Source organism: Acanthaster planci, linkage group LG05 (genome assembly GCF_054643075.1).
Source record: "Acanthaster planci isolate LZ-2023a linkage group LG05, COTS_SCS, whole genome shotgun sequence".
NCBI lineage: Eukaryota > Metazoa > Echinodermata > Asteroidea > Valvatida > Acanthasteridae > Acanthaster > Acanthaster planci.
Genome location: NC_141781.1, coordinates 3625408 through 3646320, shown reverse-complemented (window position 1 = coordinate 3646320; position 20913 = coordinate 3625408). Strand labels below are relative to the sequence as shown.

The window sequence follows — 20913 nt, the reverse complement described above, 5'->3', positions numbered from 1 at the left end:
GAAAAGATTAAGGTGATGTCTTTCGGTGTCTGGAGTGACATGAGACTCTTCGAGTTCTGAGACCTCAGATTTCAATCTGCCATATTAAAGGTCACTTGAGCTGGAGTGTATGTGTCAGATCTTTTTTGATGTACATTTAACTATTTTGCCATTAAGATGTAGGCCTTGTTTGATAAGATTATTGGCCTGACAATCACGTACATGTAGGCTTGGGCAAAGTAGTTAAAATGTTAGGAAAAGTTTAATATCAGTCATTTCAATCCATATGTTTACACCACAACAGGGAAGAGAAAATCTTCTAGCCTTTTTTGATATTTCTTTTTTCTTTTTCTTTCGTGATAAATGCATCAATTATTAATAGTGGTCTGAGCCAAGGATTTATGACAAGCAATCTTGTTGGCTCCATTACCAAGAACTAGTGAAACAGAAGGCCTGTTTGTGTAGGTGGAAGGAAATCCTTGAAGATTGCTCCCTTTGGGGACAAATTTTTAGCAGCAGCTGGACACCTGATCATTGCATTGCCCTTGAGGATTTGACTGGTGGCCATCAAAGACCAGAGACAAGTTGATTGCCTCTCTGTGATGTTTAAGCTGTGCTGAGCTTGATAGTTGGATGCAAAATTGGATTGGCTTGGGAGAGAAGATGGAGAAGAAATTGTGTATTGTTGTGCAATCGAGTGTAAAGGCAAGGACGTTTTCTTTGAACTAGGAAGCAGCACCATGTGTACAGTGCATATATCCAGTTCACATTAACCCTAAAAGTCCCAAATCCTCCAATTTCAATACTATTTTACATACACCCTTGGGGGTTAGGGTTCAACGCTATTAAAATATGATGTACTGTCTTTGGAACATGCGACTTGTGCTGCAATATGGGTTGATGTAAGTAATTATTCAAAGAAAATTCTGACAAGTTGGGATTATTGATGTATTTTTGGAGCAGTTAACACTCCCGGTTAATAATTTTAGTGTGTCTTGGATGAACCGTTGAAAATGTCATTCTTGGGAAATACCGATGTCAGTGTCCTTGCTGCACTTAGCAACTTGTAAGTTCCTAATGTGGAGTTGTGACTAGGTTTCTATTCAGGTACTGGGTACTTGGTGTTTTGTGCGAAAGTTTCAACGGCGTTCGTCTCTGTTTAATATCGTGCTTAGGCTGCACATTAACCAGGTCTGGCATCCCTGACTCCCTTGTTCCAGGTGCTGTTTCTGCAGTGCTCAGCTGGTACCCTTCCTCAATATTGCCATGCGGGACTTCCGCAATGAGGCGGTCTGCACCATCACCACCAGCCCGTCCTCGGAGAGCGTGCAGAGTATACACTCGGCCCCACTCCTCAAGCGAAAGGACAGCGGCGCCCAAAGCGGGGAGGAGCTCGGGCAGGCCAAGAAGGAGGTGGAGTCCAACCCTAGCGTGGATAACCTCTCGCTGGAGGAAGAGGACGAAGAGGAGGAAGAAGAGGCAGAGCAAGGTCAATGAACTTTCCACTTTTCTTTCTATTTGATTTTTATCCTTTTTAAGAATTTTGGCTGGAATCCGCCAATCCGCCTTGGGCCGATGTTCAATGGCCACTTCCAAATATGTCGTCTAGAGTCAGGTTTAGGCCTTCGCTTAATTGGAAATAAACAGAGACGCGCTGACAATCGCAGACGTAGCTCTGGAAACTCGTTTTGGACGTGGTTTGTAGTATCCTGTCCTCAATTCTGGTTTCCACAGCATTATTGTCCATAAACAGAGACAATACAAAGAAACTGGAATGTGCAATAAATAGATGAGAAGTACATTCATGAACTGGCAAAATGCAGTTCCCACGAAAAGCCACTGTTGCTAGGAAAATTGCACCCTCTCTTGGTCCCACTCGAGCGGACATCCTAACACAGTGCTGTGAACCAGACAAGCATGGTCTTGGTTAAGCCGTGACTGAATCAACTGGCTGTGGCTAGGAGTAACACAGGTCTCTACGGGAAGTGGCTGCGAAGCAATGGCTCCCAAGTTCCATAGATGCATGCGTCACTATCATCCTCAGCCATAACAGTTGGACGTAGCCTTAGCCTTATGCAAAATTTTGACTTAAAGCTGTGTATAAAGTAAGCCACCCTTGAGTGTGTTTTCATGGCTTGGACTGTTAACATGTTTCAGCTTTGGTCATTGGTTAAAAGTCTTGCCAACTTTGGTTATACTTGTGTAACGTCATAGTTCTGACTGAATGACAATCAAAAGTTGGAATTGGTCTCTCAAAAAGTGAATTATACATTCCAAAATTTGTTGGATACATGTAATTCATAACAATACATAATCAAATTATTCTAACGTACTGGTAATTCTGGTTGGAGTCACCAAAGCATGCCTCAGAACTGAAGTACACCCTCTTTTAACAACATCGCAGAGAAATGCTGGTGGGAATTTTTTTTACCAGGGCGGGTGCACGCTAGGCACACAAGTGAATGACAGTACATTCAGACCGTGATGCTAGCAGAAATAAGTCACGCGTGCTTGGCGCTTCCTGTGCCTAAGATATGTACATGGACCTGGGTGTGGATATTGGGAGTTCCCACTGAAGGACTGTCATTTGCTACATGTTAAAACATGCCCTGTCATGTTCCCACTCGGAGCAGATATTGGCTGGATTGCATTTTCTTGAGTGCTTAAAGAACACTTCGAACTGTTGGGTTTGTAGGTTAAAAATATATGCAATTGCAACAGGATTCCACAAAAGTTTGCGTCAGATGAGGGAAACTTAAGTCTGGTTTCTGATGTACCATTCAGCTCCGTATCCTAATGAAACAGACGTTATTAGTCGGTGAAAATACTGAGGGTTCTTGTTGATTTTAGTTGTGCAAGATTAATTGAAAAGGCACGCTCAGAAGAGGCTCTGGTGACGTCATACTCGATTGGTTAGGTTGGGTTACGTTGGTTTAATATCCTGCACTTTCAGAAAATTTCTGTGGGTAGTATTCATGATCTTTTCTACTAACGAACCTTCGTCTTTCTTTAAACAGATGAGAAAGATGGTAACCTCCCGTCTCGCACCAAGTCGGACAAGCCGGGGCCGGTCACCAAGCTGCCAGTGGCCCCTAGCCTGTCAGCTGGAGAGGTGACCCTGAGGGGTGAGCTGCAGTCAGCCAGGATGTCCCCGATGTCCACCCGGCGACGGTCATCCAGCGAGTGTATGACGGTAACGGACCTTGCTGCTAAAGGTCACACCAATGGGTAAGAGTTTTTTGACGTAGATAGGAACTTGGACTTTGTGGGAGCTGTGTGTGTTTTACTCTATGATGTGTGAGGCTTGGGAGGCATTTGTGATTGAACTTGGAGCTTGGCGTTTGCCCGCTAGTTGGCATATTAACCCTTACCCCCTAGGGTGTGTGGAAAATCGTATTAAAATTGGAGGACTGAGGACTGTTAGGGTTAAAGCAACTAGATTTCCACTTTGGCTTTCTGCACTTTGTTCATTATGGCTTGCAGTTACACGTGTGTTTATATAAAATAGCCATAACAAGTCAGTGGCTTTCATACATACATGAGTACTTGATTCATTCACAGCTGTAGCAAAATGGGTGTGAAGACTGCCCTCAACCTTTTGTGCACATAGCTAATGGGCCAGATTTGGCAAGTCTGTCCAACATAGTTTGTTCCAAGGAATCTTGCTTAGTCTGCCAATACTGTGCAGTAATGCAGTTTTACACTGTCAATATACCAACAACATTGGGATGTCAGGACCCAGGTTAAGTGGGGATGTGAAGCTGGGTTGTACGTGTACCATCCTGAATTCCATCAAAAATGTTCAGCAAACCTCTGGTATTGAGCTTAAGAAGAAACAGAAATGGAACAATCCCTTTCAGGAGAGAATGCTACCCTTTTCATGTACTCAATTACCCACTGTCTGTAAATCTGTTAATCTTTAAAAGTGGAATACATGCATATGTATTCTTTTGTCTGCTAAACATGTGTTTTAAGACCAGCTCAGGAGAATGGACGCGAACGATCATCAAACATTGGGTATTACCACTTACATGTTTTCCTATTCACAAATATCGTTTTAGTCAGAGAGTCAAAAGAAGTCAATATGCTATAAATTTCCAAGAATTTTGTGGAAGAATTTTACTTTCATATTCCCGAACACCCCCGTTCATTTTGTGGTATAATCCTTGTGCAATTCGTTCAGAGCAATCTCCTTACATGGACTTGGCGCGCGCGTGGCGAGTTCTGCGTGCCGCAGCGCACACAGACCCTTGACGGATAGGAATGGATTAAAGTGTCTCGCATCCAGGTGCCAGCGAAGCAGGCATTGTTGCATCGCAGCAGGCATCATCAAAGTTTAATATACGGTCATGTTGCGTTCCTATTTATGAATATTGTGTATTGGACAGAGCAGTTAACTACCAATCGTTGTTTACAGTGATCCAAGGTGTCTATAAGCGAAGAAGAGACAAAGCTACTTGCCAAGTGACAATAAAAAACTTTGGCTGGGGGAAGGCACTGCATTCCCGTGGCTGTTTACGCTTGTTGAGCACTGAGTGTCTTTTTAACCCTAACTCCCTGGGGTGGATGTAAAATCATATTGAAATTGGAGGGTTGAGGACTGTTTGGGTTAAAGAGTGCAGAATTTATGCATTTGGGAAGATGGCGTGTTGAAATGTTGCTGTGAATATATAAAAAGCACACATTGTGCCAGGTGTGAAACCAGTGTTATCACTATGCCATTCTGATGATGTGTCAAATATGTGATGTGGCAAAATTTTAACGTGATTTTGAGAAGCTTTCCTCGATCGGACCAAAACCGCACCGATGTTCTTGCCGTGGATGTTGATGCATGTGAACCGAATTTGTAGCATCACAAAAAGAATTCCAAGGGAACCTCGATAGAATTTCCATCGCATCGGCAGTATTGGGTGAGGGATGACTTCAATCACCTTTACGCTTTAAGAGGGCCACCATAATGCCCGACTTGTAAGATTTCCCTCGTGTCAAAAAAAAAGAAGAAATTTTATCATGATTTAATAGAACAACAGCGTTCAGTGGATTAACACAGCAGTAAATTGAAACTTGAGGAGCTGTGTTCTTTTTCTTCTCCCAAAGGATGGTATTAATTGCACTCATGCATGGAGTGCCGCTCCAAGGCTGGACGGGCTTTCACCCTCTGACTGGCGTTATAATCAGTCCGTAATCAGCTAAATGCCTGTTGTGCCTGCTTACAGGAGGGGAGGGGGACAGTAACCTCGTCTTGGCACGCGATCGAGTTGGTCCAATTCATTAATCTCTGATTCGCCAGTGCATCCAAGTAATGATCCTTTCGCCCGAGTCTGTGTGTCAGTCGTTCGGTGTCCATTTCATATTGTATTTGTATTGGTCGTTGTTCGTTCATTAATAATACATGTACATGGACCAGAGATGAAGTTGGTAGAACCTCTCTCTGAGAATGAAATATAAAACAATGTTTATTTGATAGCGTAAACTATTTGTAATGGATGGACATCACCAAGAACCTGTTACTGTATCGACTATTATTATCAGATTAATGGGTTGATCTGATGAAATCTGAGTAGGCTTTACCTCGGGCTAGTTTGTCAGGTAATCAAGCATGTGGTGCAGGAGTTTGGGAAATGAATAATTTAAGAAAGGGTTACAAAATTTTGGAGTTGATGAAGAATGTTGGCATTCTTGACACAGTGTTTTGCTCCGAAAGTTTTATGTTCCATAAAAATGGCTCTCTCAGTCGAAGTGGGTTATTGCGTAGTAATGCTTCACCTCGTGCCCCCTCACTGAATTCATATCGCCTCCCCCCCCAGCAATCCCAGGAAAAAAGACGACACAAACAACCAGCTTCAAATTGTTTCAGATGTCGAACATCGTGACCTAAATCCAAACATGGCGACCTAAATCCCAACATCTTGACCTAAATAAAACAGGCTATAAATCCACACAATTCCTTCCACCTCCAACCCTTCAACCAAACAGAGAAACAGAAAAAGAAAAAAAGGCCCCCAGAAATAGCAGTTGACTTTCCTTTTGTATTGACCAACCTCATGGGGATTACCCACACTCCATAGCGGCTGTTTACTCAGTTAGGCAGAGATGAATAGAGATACATGGGCTCGTCAATGCAAGTTAGCCTTTGACTGTCTTGTTTGCAGAGAAGAGATGTTTTCAAGTATGAAATATTTTATTACACCGTAGTTCATTTGTGTTGAGCCATTGGAGATCACCACTTTGAACGTGAAATTTTCGGGATGCGGCTAGTTTAGTGCTATCAAGGAAAAATACATTGTATGTTCGTATTTGGCTCTTGCTGCCACGGGAAAAACAGGACATGTAGTTGCTGAAGGCTTACCGTAGATGATTCTACGAGTCGCGACTTGCCTGTGCATTTTGGAGGCAAGAGAGCCAGGATTGAAACAGTTATCTGGATCCTTTGAAAGTATTCGAGGAAGAAGTAAAAAGCATTTAGGCTCTCTGTGTGGTTACTTGGAGAGGAAAATGCATGGGACAAAGTATCATTTCTGATCGGTATCACATTCCCATCAGCTGAGCTTGAGATATTCCATGCATTAAATGGTGCAGTGCAATAAACGGGCAGGTATTGACTTAGCTGAGAAATTCATGCAGTTTGCAAAGAGAAGCTTAGAATTAGTTGGCCAAGTTTCTTGACAGCTTAATTACGCACTTTGGGAACCATGAATAGGGTTGCTGTTTCTCCCAATTGTTATGCATCGAATTTGTAAAAGGTCTGTCGACTAAACTCCGGGGAAAAAGGTTTTTGAGGACATGCATGACAGGTCAGTGCAAGCAAATCAGTTGAAAACCTCTGGAATCAATGCTCATAGAGATGAGCTTTAGGATTAACTCACAGCAGGAGACTGATCAACCCACCTACATGTAAGAACTTGGCTGTAATACACCCGATCATTTGAAAACTTAGCATGTACATGTACTCGCGGCACGAGTACATCTGACAAGTTTCAATCCCCCTTTGCACAGGGTGTTGTGGCGATGGTCATTTGTAGCTTATGGTCCCACACATGTTGGTGGGCATGCAGTGAGCCTGTCAGTTGGAAAAGTTGACCTTTTGGCTGATCTGTCTCTGAGAAATGGGCATTTTATGAGGACAGGTCTGTCTGAGTTCTTCATTTTTGGGAAATCCAAAAGCATGCCTGCCACTTGTTTAAATTTTTAGTTCCAAAGGCCTACAAATCAGATTGTCCCAATTTTCGGAATTTTCAGAAGAAATCCAAAAATCTGAAAAAACTTTTTGTACACCATGCACCAACTGAAAAGTTTGTCTGTCCTTGATAAACATGGATATCAACAGAGCATGGTGGTTTTGGAGAATAGCAAAGTGCATCCATGCACTCCATAAGATTGATAGTGAAATCATTGCGGCACAAGCACACAAGGACTGAGACTTGACACAAACACCCTACAGCTGTTTTCAGTTTAATACATCCACACACAGCTTCATCGTACATGTCTAGCTGCCAATGCAAAGTCACTGAAAACACAGGTGTTGGGATCTACATGTACATGCTATCACTGTCTGGTTCCCAGACCCAAAGATCCCGACAATATTTATCGCATGTTGAATGGATGGGAATGACTTGGTGAAGTGAATGAATGCGAGATGAGTGTAGCAGCAGTGAGAAAGCGAAATGCAAACGCAGAGGACAAAATGACATGAAAAGGAAAATTAGAGCACTTGCAGTGTTGGAAAATTAGTAAACTGCATTTACTTACCGGTAAGTGATCAAAGCCATAGAAAGAATACGGAGCTTATTACGAATGTTTTCACACATTATGGGCCTATCCAGTTTTATTGGACGGAAAGTGTAGGGCCAAGGATACGGATGCACATGGAATTCAGTCGACTTGCCCTAGTCTGGGGCTACTGGAAGCTGTTTTCCCGTCTCGATGTTTTTATTACTGTGTACAACTTCATGCAGTGAAGAGAAAAGTTAATGCAGTCGGGAAAAGGAACCGCTGGAACAAAAAAAACTGCATGTGGCAGTAGAGAATGTCAGAGCGAAAGAACCAAGTCAGAGGAATTACTAGTAGTTTGTGCAGGGACAGCGACTGATTCTGTTTTAGGTTTATTGCAGGAAGTGGTGTTCCAGAAGATCTTTGGAAGTGTCTTAAAACTGCTAAAACCCAGGACTTTCCATTGGGTGCTGGCCCTTGTCTCCTAACAGGGTTATTTGCCCCTGGACATCTTTAGGGTGAACAGTACTGGAAGTTATCTATAAAACTGAAAAAAATCCCTTTGAATGAAGATCACCTAAAGTGGGCTTAACATGGGTTTAAGTTGATCAAGTAGGCAATAGATACGAAGGATAATGTCCGCGTGATGTCTGCCTTTGGATAGGATTTCAAACGGCACTGAAGCACCAAGGTCTGTGGGCTCCAGGATGAGCATGCAAATGTATGTATCATTTGGAGACTAAAAGTGGCCCACTGCTAGCCATGATTTGTCACTGCTGTCTCAGTTTGCCACCGAGTCACATCAGGCTGTGAAATTCTGCTTTTGTTGGAAGTTAACGAGGTGTCAAGACCGCGGTGTGTGATTGCTTGTGATTTGGGTTCGGTTACCCTCTTAGTGTGGTGAGCCGGTCACAGCACCGTACCGGTAGCTTGAATAACAAATCAGTCGGCTGCAGAGCCAACGCAAGTGACAGTAGTCTGAAACAGTGAGCTGACAAAGACATTATGTTACATAAGTAGGTATAAACCTTTCAAGCCCGGAGGTCAAAAATATTCCAGACTAATATTGATTTTGTTTGTGATGAGAACTTCTGCAGCTGTGGGTAGGCTCGTGCTGGCGGACAGTATTTTGTATTAATATGCAAACCAAGCTTTTGCGCACTAAATTGTAATGCAGCATTTTGTGCCGTTGTTGAAAGAAATACCTGAATAGGGACAATCTTGGTTTTTAAACTGTCCTCTTAAATTAGCCAGACTGGTTCCCTATCAATCAAATGCATGGAAGCTCGCAGTTGTGAACAGTGAACAGTGCTCACGTGTTATTTTGTACCTTGGACTTGCTCAGCATCATAGGTGTAATATGTCACTGAAGATGGGTTTTTAGGGTCATCTGAGTTTGTAAAATAGTTACCTTTTAATAATGCATGGATTTGGAACTTCGTAAACCACCTTCAGTATTTTTATTAGAATTCCAAACAAGGTTCTTCTACAAATATAAGAGAACTGGCATTGAAATTACCAAGGGCAATATTTGGAATTTTTCTGAATGGTTTGAATTCATGCGTTATCAAGCCTGAGGCATAAACTTAAAAGTGGTGTTTGACCTGATGGACTTCAATTTGTAACCCAGTCTTGCAGAATTACTTAGCAGTTGCCAGAGCCACTTTTAAAGTAAAGGTCCGTCAAAAATCTTTCAGTACTTGGACAATGTAAGTCGATAGGGGCCTTCAACATTTTTGACCCGGTAATGTCCATATTTATCAGGATGCCACACTAAGTGATGCTTCAAAACAAAGAGATCAGTGTGCTGATGTAGGTGTGTCATCGTAGGATCTGGCCACAGTCTTAGAAGAAAACTGAGAGGAGTAGGCCTGAAATGGTCATTGAAGAATGATTCACGGCAGTACTTTGCTCTTTTTTTCCCCCTGGCACCAAGCAGCCACATGTTGGATCCCTCCTCTTCAGATGGAGCCTAGAAAACAGGAATGTAATGAAATTTGAGAATTCAGGATTTTTAGTCTTAAAAATAGGTCTGGAAAAGGCTACAGGAGAAAAAAGGAATCTTGGGCACAGTAAGTATGATGACCTGGCATGAAAGGCAAGATTCATTGACCATTCCACAAACTGTGGTCATTTATTGTTTGTCTCAAAGAGTGGGTTCCCCACCTGTTTGGCCATAAGTCAACCGTTCTTATATCCTTAGTCCTTTTAGCAGAAGGGCCCAAGTGGGCTTACAGTCGCCTGTACTGCAGCTGATCGGGCGATGTTGGGAGGGGGTGGGGGAGAATCTGCCCGGCCTTCACGTTTACTCTGGTAGTCAGGGTTTGTTTGTTGTACCAAGCCTTTGGGAGTTTTCCAGAAATGTCTTAGGATTTTGACACAACTTTCATGAAAATCGACATACCATTCTCACAGAATGGCAGTATTTCTGAGACAGATCAGCCCAAAGATAATGACTTACAACCACAGAACCCCATGTTGGACTCAATTGAAATTTTGAAATGAATGTCTGTACGTGTACGTCAAGTTTGGAAAAGCTTGGGCCTTGGACTGTCGATGGGGGGGGGAGAGCAGAGTCTGAAAAGGTCTGACTTGGGATTAACTGCTTGTCATCGCGATTGCACCATTGCTGCTGTATTGGTACTAGTCATGTTCATCATGTGCGTAGTTCGCACCAGTTTCCATGATGTAGCCAAGTGAAAAGAATTGTACCCCTGTGAACTCAAACATTGTTACAATCCTGATTAAAACTTTGATTTAGTTTTAAAAAAAAGGTGTTGAACTGTGACCCACCACCCTCAAACTTGCTGATGTGTTAGCTTGAAGGTTGTTGAAAGTAATTTGTACCGGTACTGTACATTCAGAGTAGATTCTCAGATGATCAGATGAGGTCGATTCAGACAGGTCTGTGATTACTGCAATACCGTACCAGCACCCTATCATCTGATTTAGTCAGCACTGCATTGGCTGTCCTTTTTCTTAATGATTGGGCTATCATGGTGGGAAATTAAGAAATTTTGTGAGTGCCAAGATGCCTGTATTAATTAACCCTAACCCTCCTCAATCCTTCACCTGTTGGAGGATTGAGGAGTGTTAGGGTTAATAAGTTGACAAGCAAAGGTTGCACATTATATCCCATCCTCACAGGGTCCTGGGTTCAAATCCAGCTGCTTCCCACAGGTTGTGTCCGTGGGCAAGCCACTCCACTCATGCGCTCCACGAATAACTCAGCTGAGACTGTCCTCTCATTCAGAGGGAATAGAAATCTTCTCTCTCATTTCATGGCATTCATTCACAGCATGGTCACTCTGGATTGTGCTCCCTGAGTCTACTTGATGTGAACACTCTGAAATGGCAAGGAACCTGACTATTTTGCTTCAGTTGACAGGATAGCCTCACTCACACAAATTGCTTCACTCAGACAACAAAGCTGATTCAATGTTTTATCTATGATTTGGAGCTACCCATGGGAGTACAAGGATGGTAATCTTCAATTTCTCCCATTGCATCATCTTTATTTCCTTATATATTAAGTTTTTGACAATTTTCTCAGGGATCACCCCGCTTTTCGTTCAAGATGGTTGACTTATTAATAAAGCCTAGAAGCGGAAGAAAGGGAAGATGATCTTTAACGTGATGAGCCCCATTGGCTGAAGACAGACTTTGATAAGTAACCAATCGTAACTTTGTTCCCTTTTTTTTATCTTCCTCCTTCTCCAGTGGGCGTGCCATGACCCTTCCACGCTGCAAACCCATCGAGGAGTTCAAGGACCTCCACCAGGGCTACCCGGGGCTGTCGACTGGCAGCCTGGCCTCCAGCGCCCGCGCTTCCACCGAGTTCATGCCCCCACCCAGCAAGGAGTGCAAGGTGGGGCCCATCTCGGTACCCTACCTCAGCCCCCTGGTGCTGCGCAAGGAGGTGGAGAACGTCATCGAGAACGAGGGCGAGGCCTGCCTGCGGGCTCCGAGCTTTGTGGTCCAGCACCCTATCATCTTCTGGAATTTGGTAAGCCACCTGCCCCAGCTGTGTTATTCGTTAAGCTTGATAACGTTCCATGGATCACTCAGTGCGCACTCATCTCATGGTTGTCTCATCAGTAACTTACATATGGAAGAAATAGTTCTTAACATACCTTAAGGGTTGATAAACATCATTTCAACATGAATTTTAAATTTCCAGTGTCCGTGAGAGATGTAGACATCCCCCACCATTCTCCTATTCCACTCACATCAGGGTGATATTGACTTACAAACACCATTTGTGGCATTGTTTATCTCTCACAAATCTATGTAGTTTTATTCCGTGGGGAATTTGATCCTTAAGTAACTCTAGCTGATCATTCAAGTGTTTTCTCTGAATCTTGATTTTGCACCATCGGCTCACAAACTTTGAAGACCCATATCACGCAGTAAGTCTTGATCAGTGGCATTTTAGCCTTCATCAATGAGGTTCAAGACAAGACCTCTCCCCCCCAAGAGATATCTTCCGGCTGCCACAAAAACAGCATGACCGCAGACAAAGATTTAGGCATGGTGAATCCGCCCCCCCATGTCTTTGATTGCTGAAGATCTTTCTAATATTAGTTTTACATTTCCCCTCAGATTTGGTACTTCCAGAGGTTGAATTTCCCCAACTACCTTAAAGGAGTACTGCTGGCAGCATACAGCGAAAGCCGAGACAATACTGTAAGAGGGCTCTACAGTTCTGTTTCTTGGCGTTGTGCTTGTGAAGTGTGCTTGTGAAACATGATGAAGAAAGTGGGGAAAAAAATGTGTACAGTATTCACCGTTATGAAGATCGCATGTACTGTTCACGAGTACAGTGGTGTTCAAAGTTTGTATTCCCATGAGGTGACAGATGGAGTATTCCTTTACACAAGGCAGAAATGTTGTCTGTCGCCAAAGGTTATTCTGTCAAAGTGGAACATTCGTTATTTCTCTGTAAGCCACCTGAATAAATCCACACTAACTCCCTGCCTGAATAAGTCACTTACATCACCTATGAGTGCAGAAATTCCCCATGGTAATATCTTGGAAATGCTCGGAGTTGAGTACTCAGGCAATTTGGAACAGCCCCTCCTTTCCCCGCCCTCAAAAATAACTACTAATTGAGTGAAACTGAATTCCATGAATTTTACCCATTTCCCTTGACACATACCATACTCATTTCCGAAATCTCGTGTGTGAAATACTGTGAATTGATTTGAAAGAAAACAAGTCAACATTGTGGTTTTTGTAATTTTCTTCTAATTGGCCCACTCTAATTGCCTTCTTCCCAGGACTACGTCCAGTGGTTGTCCACAGACTCGCGCTATGTTAAAATCAGTGTCCTGTGGGACAACGTCAAATTGTACGACGACAGCGTGCTGCCGATGTACCTACTCTATGGAACCCAGGGAACACTCTCTCTGGACCCTCTCATCAAAGATCAACAGATATTCTCCAAACCGTAAGTCAAACTCCACACTCTCTAACTAGCTATTCCTGTCAAGCTTGTATATATGTTTAACCTTGTCACAATTTTTCCCCATAATGGATAGTTTGCTTTACAGCCGTCTTACAGGGCACAGTACCTTTGTTCTGCTTGGGCAGGCTAATTGTTACCAAATTAAAATAACCCAAACCTTCCAAGGTGGGCTGCAATAGACGCTTGTTTATCTTCCCACTTACAGGCCTTGACCTTAAGATTTTTTTAAAAACTATCCCACTGGGAAAGTTAACTTCTTTGTCACCGCTGTTTCAGCTAGTGAGCCATGCAGCCGTGTTTTGCTCGGTCAGTTTCGTGAAATTACGGCCCATTTTTTCAGCACGGCCTGGCGGTGCAAATCAAGCCATGCACTACGGGTACTTAATTCAGGTCTTGTGTAATCTAGATCCCAAAAAATGTGAAAATAAAATCTGAGCTAAAATTCAGTCTTTTCCCATGCTTTTTCCCAGCCCCATCAACCAAGTCCAACATAGAAAATACGCTGCAGTAAAGCACATGCACGCTGGGACATTTGGTTTGAACGTATCAACGCTGGTAGGCGGGTTCCCTTACTTACAAATAATGAGCTATAGCACCTTATCTATGAACTTGTAACAAAATAAATACAGGGAGCCATACTTGTTCACCAGCAATCGATCATGCATGTAATCAACCTCATTCCCATGGCAATCGTTAGCTGCCATATTGCGCCCACTCTGGCACAAGGTAGTCCATTGGGACGAGGTTGACATATAATCGTTTCGGGACTTGCGCTGCATGCTCACTACATCATCCAGAATGAAACGAAAACTAACAGAATTTCTTCTTGAAGTCAAGGGCTGGCCTACACGTAATCTTTGTTATTGTCAATAATCAGCATAAAGCTTGTTTAGGTTCTTCTACCTTAACGATGGAAATAGTGTCAAACTCTTCCGATGCCATGTTCATGCCATGTTGGCACAAGTGTGAGCACGTGGCCTGCCTGTGGTGTACGTGTGTGCGGGTACAGTGTGCATATGTATACATACCATGCGTGTACGACGTATTTTTTCATCCACATTGAAGTTGAGTCTTGTACTCAAATTGCTTGGTCTTAGCCAAACTGCCGAAGGAAACATGCACTTAGGAATACTGGGATTCATTTTTTATCATTATTGATTTTGTTGCTTATCACATAATTATCTGAATGTAATGTATTGCAAACAAAAAGGCAGAAAAACGTTTGTCAAGTACTGAACTGCACTACCTGCATACCATTTTTTTAAAACAAGAAAGTGGCTACGAGAAATCTGTTCAAAGGTGTTTGTCATTCGCTTCTTTGTAGCAGGGCTGCTTAATCACATTATATAAAACAACAATTGCACACAGTTTTACAATTTTTTTTCTTCTAAAAGCTGTTATTTTTTGTTCAAAAAGGCAAAACTCTCACAAGGAAATGTCAGAGATTCATCAGAGACCACCAGAGAGCATCTAAAATAGGCAGAGCTTCCAGGGCCCTTACATGTATGCAGGCCCTGGATCCCGCCCGTAAGGGACTTCACGCTGCGCGCTCATGTTGCTTGCTTCCCGCACAAATTTTGGACTCTAACAAGTTTGCACTCCCTGTTTTTCATTTTGCACCCCCCACTTTTCAAATCCTAGCTAAAACACTGTTTGTCACCAGCTCGCAGGAATTTCTCTAGCCCACTTAACATTGTTAGGCAAAACCAACTTTGACTGGCTTTTTCAACTTTATTTTTGAACCGTTGGCATTTTTTAAAACTTAAAAGTGGAGGCTTCAAAACTAGGACAATTAATTATAAACAGCTCATAAAATTTTAATCAGCATGAAACCCAAGGAATCGCCAGAAAATGGCAAAATACAAACTAAAAATGAAGTGACAAATGGGCATTTGAGGATTTTTTTTATTGAAACAGGGGTGAGATTTCTCAGCTTTTTAGCTGATTGCAGCATTTTTGGTTCTGGATTTCAGCTTTATTTTCCTCACTGGCTGTGTACAAAAGTATAGGAGATTTTTACAGTTCAGCTATTTTCAGCTGTTTTTATCATTGGTCAATCTCATCCGTGTTGAAAGTAATCTGTCACGTGATACCTAAGATGAAACTGGTTGTAGTCGAACAGAAAAAACCCATTGGTCCAATTTACGGAGGCCATGTGACTTACTCACCGATGCTGGTGTGTGAATATCAAGATGCGCGCTGCCTAGAATTGTTATTTCTCACCCATGTCACACCTCCGCATGTGCAACGGTAATCACAGTGGACGTGTTTGAGAGCCCAAATTCATCTGCCTTCAGCAACACTCACATCTGCCCCTCCTCTTAACCTGCAGTTGCCCGAGATATATAATGAAATATGATTTCATTATTTCAAAAGGAAATTCGGTGAATTCCTAATTATTTTAGGCGATTGTCCGTGAGTATGTAATTATTGAATAATTGGGTTGTTGTTTTCTTTCATACACAATACACATGTACATGAATGTGTATTCCCTAACCCTTAAGTTTGGTGTACAGTAAATGACTTACATATAGGATCTTGTTGGACTTGACATGGCAAGGGATAATTACAGATTAATGTATTGGTAGACGCTTTAGAATGGGGTATTGTATTATGGACTTAAAGTTGTGATTCACTTGGCCTTTTATTTACACCTCATTCTCTCTACATTATTGTCATGATTCCTGTTGTTTGGAAGGCAGCAAGTGGATTGATTATTACTTGCATCTGCAATGATCAAGGTCAACAGCCAATCTCGTCATGTCAGTACATGTACATTGCTAATGTGTATAACAAAGTTAATTAAATCTAATTTAGATTTATGCTTTGGCTACTTTTACCGCTGTTTTTAATTGTGTTGAGGATGGCCTTTAAATAATGATATACCTTGTCTCAAGCCGTGGCCTTGGAAGCCAGCTGCTATAATCCCCCTCAACAAATGCCTGGTTATCTCTTCTAGTCAGCCAACAACTTTTCCCGGGTTTTCATTTTGACAAGATTTTCCTCTCGGTGTCACAATAAGCACGTGCATGAAACAGGTTAATGCAGCTGTGTCGGTGCACTCACAGCTCAACGATACTTGGACCGGCAATGTGCATAACCAAATCCAGATTATCAATCAGTAGAAGTTCATGCAACGAAGTCACAGCCATCGGCCATTTTTGCAAATTTTTTTTTTTAAATGAGTTTCAGTATTCCCAGTGTTAGCCCTTACAGCATTGCCTTGGCGCAGCTCATGCTGTATGCCCCCTGCCGAAGAAAGTGGTCCAAATCATCAATTATTTACAGGAGTTCGTCCTTGCTGGCCCATTCATTAATTTTATTTTTTGCCGGATATGTGTCATCAGTAGCATGGATGGAATAAACCAGTTTTTGTATGTCCAACTAGCATACTCTTTGTTGTTGAGGAAGATGACTTGAACCCTAACTTAGGCCTTTTATAAGTAAGACAAAACCCGTTGCCCATGATATGTTGGCAGTTATTACTCCTCATGACAGATGAAATTTAGCATCCCTTTTATAGGAGTGTCCGTACCAATGGCATTAATTCCAGACATTCAGGAAGTAGCTCTTGCCACGTGACGTTGGTCATGCATGGGAGAGACTCTGCTTTTCTCCCGGATACAACCTCTGGGGCTGAATTTGCTTGACTCGCAGGTACAGCAGTGCAAGATTCGAGTTGACACAAAGCAGGGTGTTCTACACCGGTGGTTTGCAGAGTCCGAGAAGTTGTTGTAGATCCCAGCTCTATCATCAAGTACATGTATATATCTCTTTACCCGTTATCTGTACTCCTGTTAGATATCAAAGACAGAAAGTGCTTTGTGTATTGGTAATGCATGCACAGGATCTACATGTACATGTAACTCGAGGGACGTGTTGTGAACAAACCACGGAGCTGTTCTCAGAATTTTCCTTTTTCATCTTTATCATTTTGGAAAACCAGATCAAATCATTGAAACTATCTGTAAGGGAAACTTTCACCTGATTTGTCTGAAATTCTCACAGTAATCCCAAAGGGAACCACTGGTAAGATAGATAAATGTGCAAAGTGAAAAAAGTGTACAAAACGTAGGGATAAAACTGCAGATTTAATCTCATGTCACGTCACCGTGACAATTTTATTTTGACAGCACCACGGGCTGATGGACTACTTGTGCTTCCAGTTACAGAAACATCCAGATGTTTGGTCCCCTAGTCTTTACCTTCAGAAAAACGTGCACAAAATCTACGAAGAAAAATTGCAGCTTTAAAGTCACGTCACGAGATTTGCTTTTATATTGAAAAAAAAGAAGAAGAGATATTATATATTGGATTCTTGAGTATATTTGTAATTGAACGAAGCGGAAAAAAAACACGATTTCTCTTTCGTTCAGGACTACTCTCATTAAGATTGATAATATTGTGTAGTAGAAAAACGTGTACAAAACCCTAATGGAGAAAACTGCAACTTTAATCTCATGTCATGTGACCCCCCGATGACGTTACCGGGACGACTTTATTTTGACAGCCCCACGGGTTGATGGACTACCTATGCTCCCAATACAAAGTCACTCAGTTGTATGAGTGCACCAGTCTTTGACTTTAGAAAAACGTGTACAAACCTATGGAGAAAACTGCAACTTTAATCTCATGTCATGTGACCCCCCCGATGACGTTACCGGGACGACTTTATTTTGACAGCCCCACGGGTTGATGGACTACCTATGCTCCCAATACAAAGTCACTCAGTTGTATGAGTGCACCAGTCTTTGACTTTAGAAAAACGTGTACAAACCTATGGAGAAAACTGCAACTTTAATCTCATGTCATGTGACCCCCTGATGACATTACCGGGACGACTTTATTTTGACAGCCCCACGGGTTGATGGACTACCTATGCTCTCAATACAAAGTCACTCAGTTGTATGAGTGCACCAGTCTTTGACTTTAGAAAAACGTGTACAAAACCTATGGAGAAAAACTAAATATTCAAAATTCAATAATAAATCACGTGATGAGGTCATCATGACTTTGTTTTCCTAAACCCTATCTAGTTGTTAGGCTAAGAATCTTGACCTAACATCCATCGAGACAGGTCAAGAACAGTGTGGAAGTCTCGTTGTTGAAAAACGTGTTCAAAACCTATGGGGAAAAATTAAATATTCAAAACTCAATAGTAAATCATGTGATGATGTCATCATGACGAATTTATTCTAGGTCCATCCTTGGATGATGGTCTGAAGGTCTGCCAAGTATGAAGTCAATCAGATATATAAAACTACCAAAGCCGACTACCAGAAGAGGATGTGTGCAAACCCTATGGGGAAAGAGTCTGAAAAAGGAAACGAAAAAAAAAGGAAAAAAGAAGGGGAAAAAAAAACTTAAGGAAAAACAAAAGCTGATTCGCCGAAACAGGTAATAATGCCACTTTTTATACTGGGTACCGGTAGACGTATGTGTGACACGCTGTATCAGACACAGAACTGAGTTGACAGTACTTCTTGACAGGTGGTTCACATGTTGCACATACATATTTATTGTATTTTTATAAGGTAATATGACAACCAGAATTAGAAGCCATTACTGCAGTGGCACCATGCTTGCATGCATAATGCATGCGCGTTTTAAAAAGCTGTTCATAGTAGGGTGCTTTGACTTTTCAAGATGCACTTTCATCTCCATTTTAGAGAACATTCTCGTGACCGTAGCACTATTACTGTCTTATCATCTCCTAGTGGTCTATAAGTTTTGCTGTTCATTTTTGTTTGTGTTTGTTCGTTTTTGTTTTTTTTCCGATTTTCGAACTTTTGCACAATAGTCTGTTTTGTTCTTGACTTTTTGTCAAAGCTTATTTTTAAATCGTAAATGTTAAGCTGAAATGTCCAAGATGTACGTACACATACTGACCCTAAATTCAGACTTAATACAAGTGCCTGTAGTAGTCTGTCTTATATTCAGCTTTATTCACAGCTATGCCTTGCACTAGCAGGATGCTACATGTACATGTCATTATTTTTGTATGGTAATGTCACATTACGGCATTTTTACTAAATATTAATGCATTTCAATTCTAATGCATTTTTCGTATCATTTCTTATGCATCAAATTTTGTGAAATCCCCAATGTTGTCGCCTTGTTGTTATGCGGCTCTTCATTATGAATCCAGCAACACTTCCATGCATTTCCTTGCAGTTGGGTGAAGCAAAGAAGATGACTTTTGACAGTCCTGTTCTACTTTTGCCACTGAAAACCTTTTGTGGATCAATATTTTCAGGGGCCTTAGAACTACTGGTGTACTGTCAGCACCCAGACTGAGCCCGATTTTCTCCTGAGGCGGGGTAGACTGTGAAACTCCAAACAAATAAGCAAGACCGGCCCACATTGCAAGCTGCCATTATTAGTAATAAATTGTCCTGTCAAAATGACAGATTCAGTCTCTCCTCAGTCTAGCCTGATCATCACCAGGGGGCCAGTACTTTGAGGCTGATCAACAATAAATTTTGCTTACCTGATTTATCTGCTGGGTGTGTCGATGAGGATCAGTCTCGGGAATATTAATGAGTCTTGTGTAGAAAGTGTAAGGTCCGAAATGCAAGTAGGCAACGCATAGTATTGAGACCTGAGGCCAACTTGGAAAATTGCTAAGGAGACAAAAATTTGGTTAGCAATAAATAGGTCACCAGCTAAAATTGTTTATGATGCATATTGTTTTCACTGGTTCTCACCTGATATTTGTGCTTTAGCAATTACAGATATTTTCTCCTTAGGTGCTCTTTGACATTGTCCAAAAAGTTCAACCTTGCAGAGCTGTTTCGCAGAAAACACAGCCTGGAAGATTAAAACTCCAAAAGTGCAAATTTGACTAAGAACAAGTTTGTATTATCAAGAATGGATTTGTGCCAGGGAGATGTTATTTAATTTTAGACTTTTGCCCTGGCCGACGTGTATTATAACATTATTGTATACTCCGTGTTTTCCCCCGAAGGCTCTTTTTTTCACAAGCCTTCAAAAAATCTATCATTAATTACGTTTATATTGAATAAAGTTGCAAGCCTTACATGTATTCAAGTCATAGGCATCATGACTTAATTTATTTCATCATGAATTTGTGCCTTGTAACTCCCTGAAATTGGCTCTGCATTACAAACTCATACATGCACATGGGGTTTAAAACAGTTTATTTCTTACAGCTCATACAAGTTCCTGCAGAAGCTGAGATCAATAACGGAAATTGAAATTGTTTTCTAAAACCCAATATCTGTCTGTGTATTGTGTTGTAGGTTCATGATTCAGCTGGTCAAGTACATCCGTTACAACAACGTGTATCAGCCAATCATTCTCCTGCTGGAAGAGTTCAAGAAGCTCGGGGAGAACACGGCGGCCAGACGCAGTATTTATCGGGAACTTCTCTTTTTGTCCTTTGTGGCCCTAGGCCGAGAGAACATTGATCAAGGTAGGCTCATCCAAATGCTCCAAGTCCCTACAATGCTATGTGCGTAAGGTTCACTGTGCATAGTGGTATTGGCTGCTCAATGTACCGGTACCTGTTGGTATTGACGTTCAAGACTCATGGATAACCTCTGCTTATGGGGCCCGCAAAGCTTTCCTGAGACCACTCGGCTCCCTGGGACCCTGCCTTGTGATGCTGCCCTTTGGGCAAGGAAAAAGGGACGAAAAGCAGAAAAAGGACCAAAAAAAGTTTTCCAAACATTACGATGTCAGTAAAATTGATTGATTTATTTTTCTAAAGATAACCCTTACCCACCTCAAATCCT

At 41.9% G+C, this 20913-nt stretch overlaps 1 protein-coding gene across 7 annotated transcripts in view; it reads left to right on the top strand.

Moving 5' to 3' along the window:
- LOC110982955 (C-myc promoter-binding protein-like) overlaps window positions 1-20913 on the top strand; it is an 84171-nt gene that overhangs the window by 56822 nt on the left and 6436 nt on the right. For all 7 annotated transcript variants that reach the window (XM_087136511.1, XM_087136510.1, XM_087136512.1 and 4 more), the window contains 6 exons: window positions 1200-1468; window positions 2997-3207; window positions 11410-11695; window positions 12292-12375; window positions 12969-13138; window positions 20419-20591. In XM_087136511.1, coding sequence (XP_086992637.1) covers window positions 1200-1468; window positions 2997-3207; window positions 11410-11695; window positions 12292-12375; window positions 12969-13138; window positions 20419-20591 — 1193 coding nt within the window. The remainder of the gene's footprint in view (window positions 1-1199; window positions 1469-2996; window positions 3208-11409; window positions 11696-12291; window positions 12376-12968; window positions 13139-20418; window positions 20592-20913) is intronic.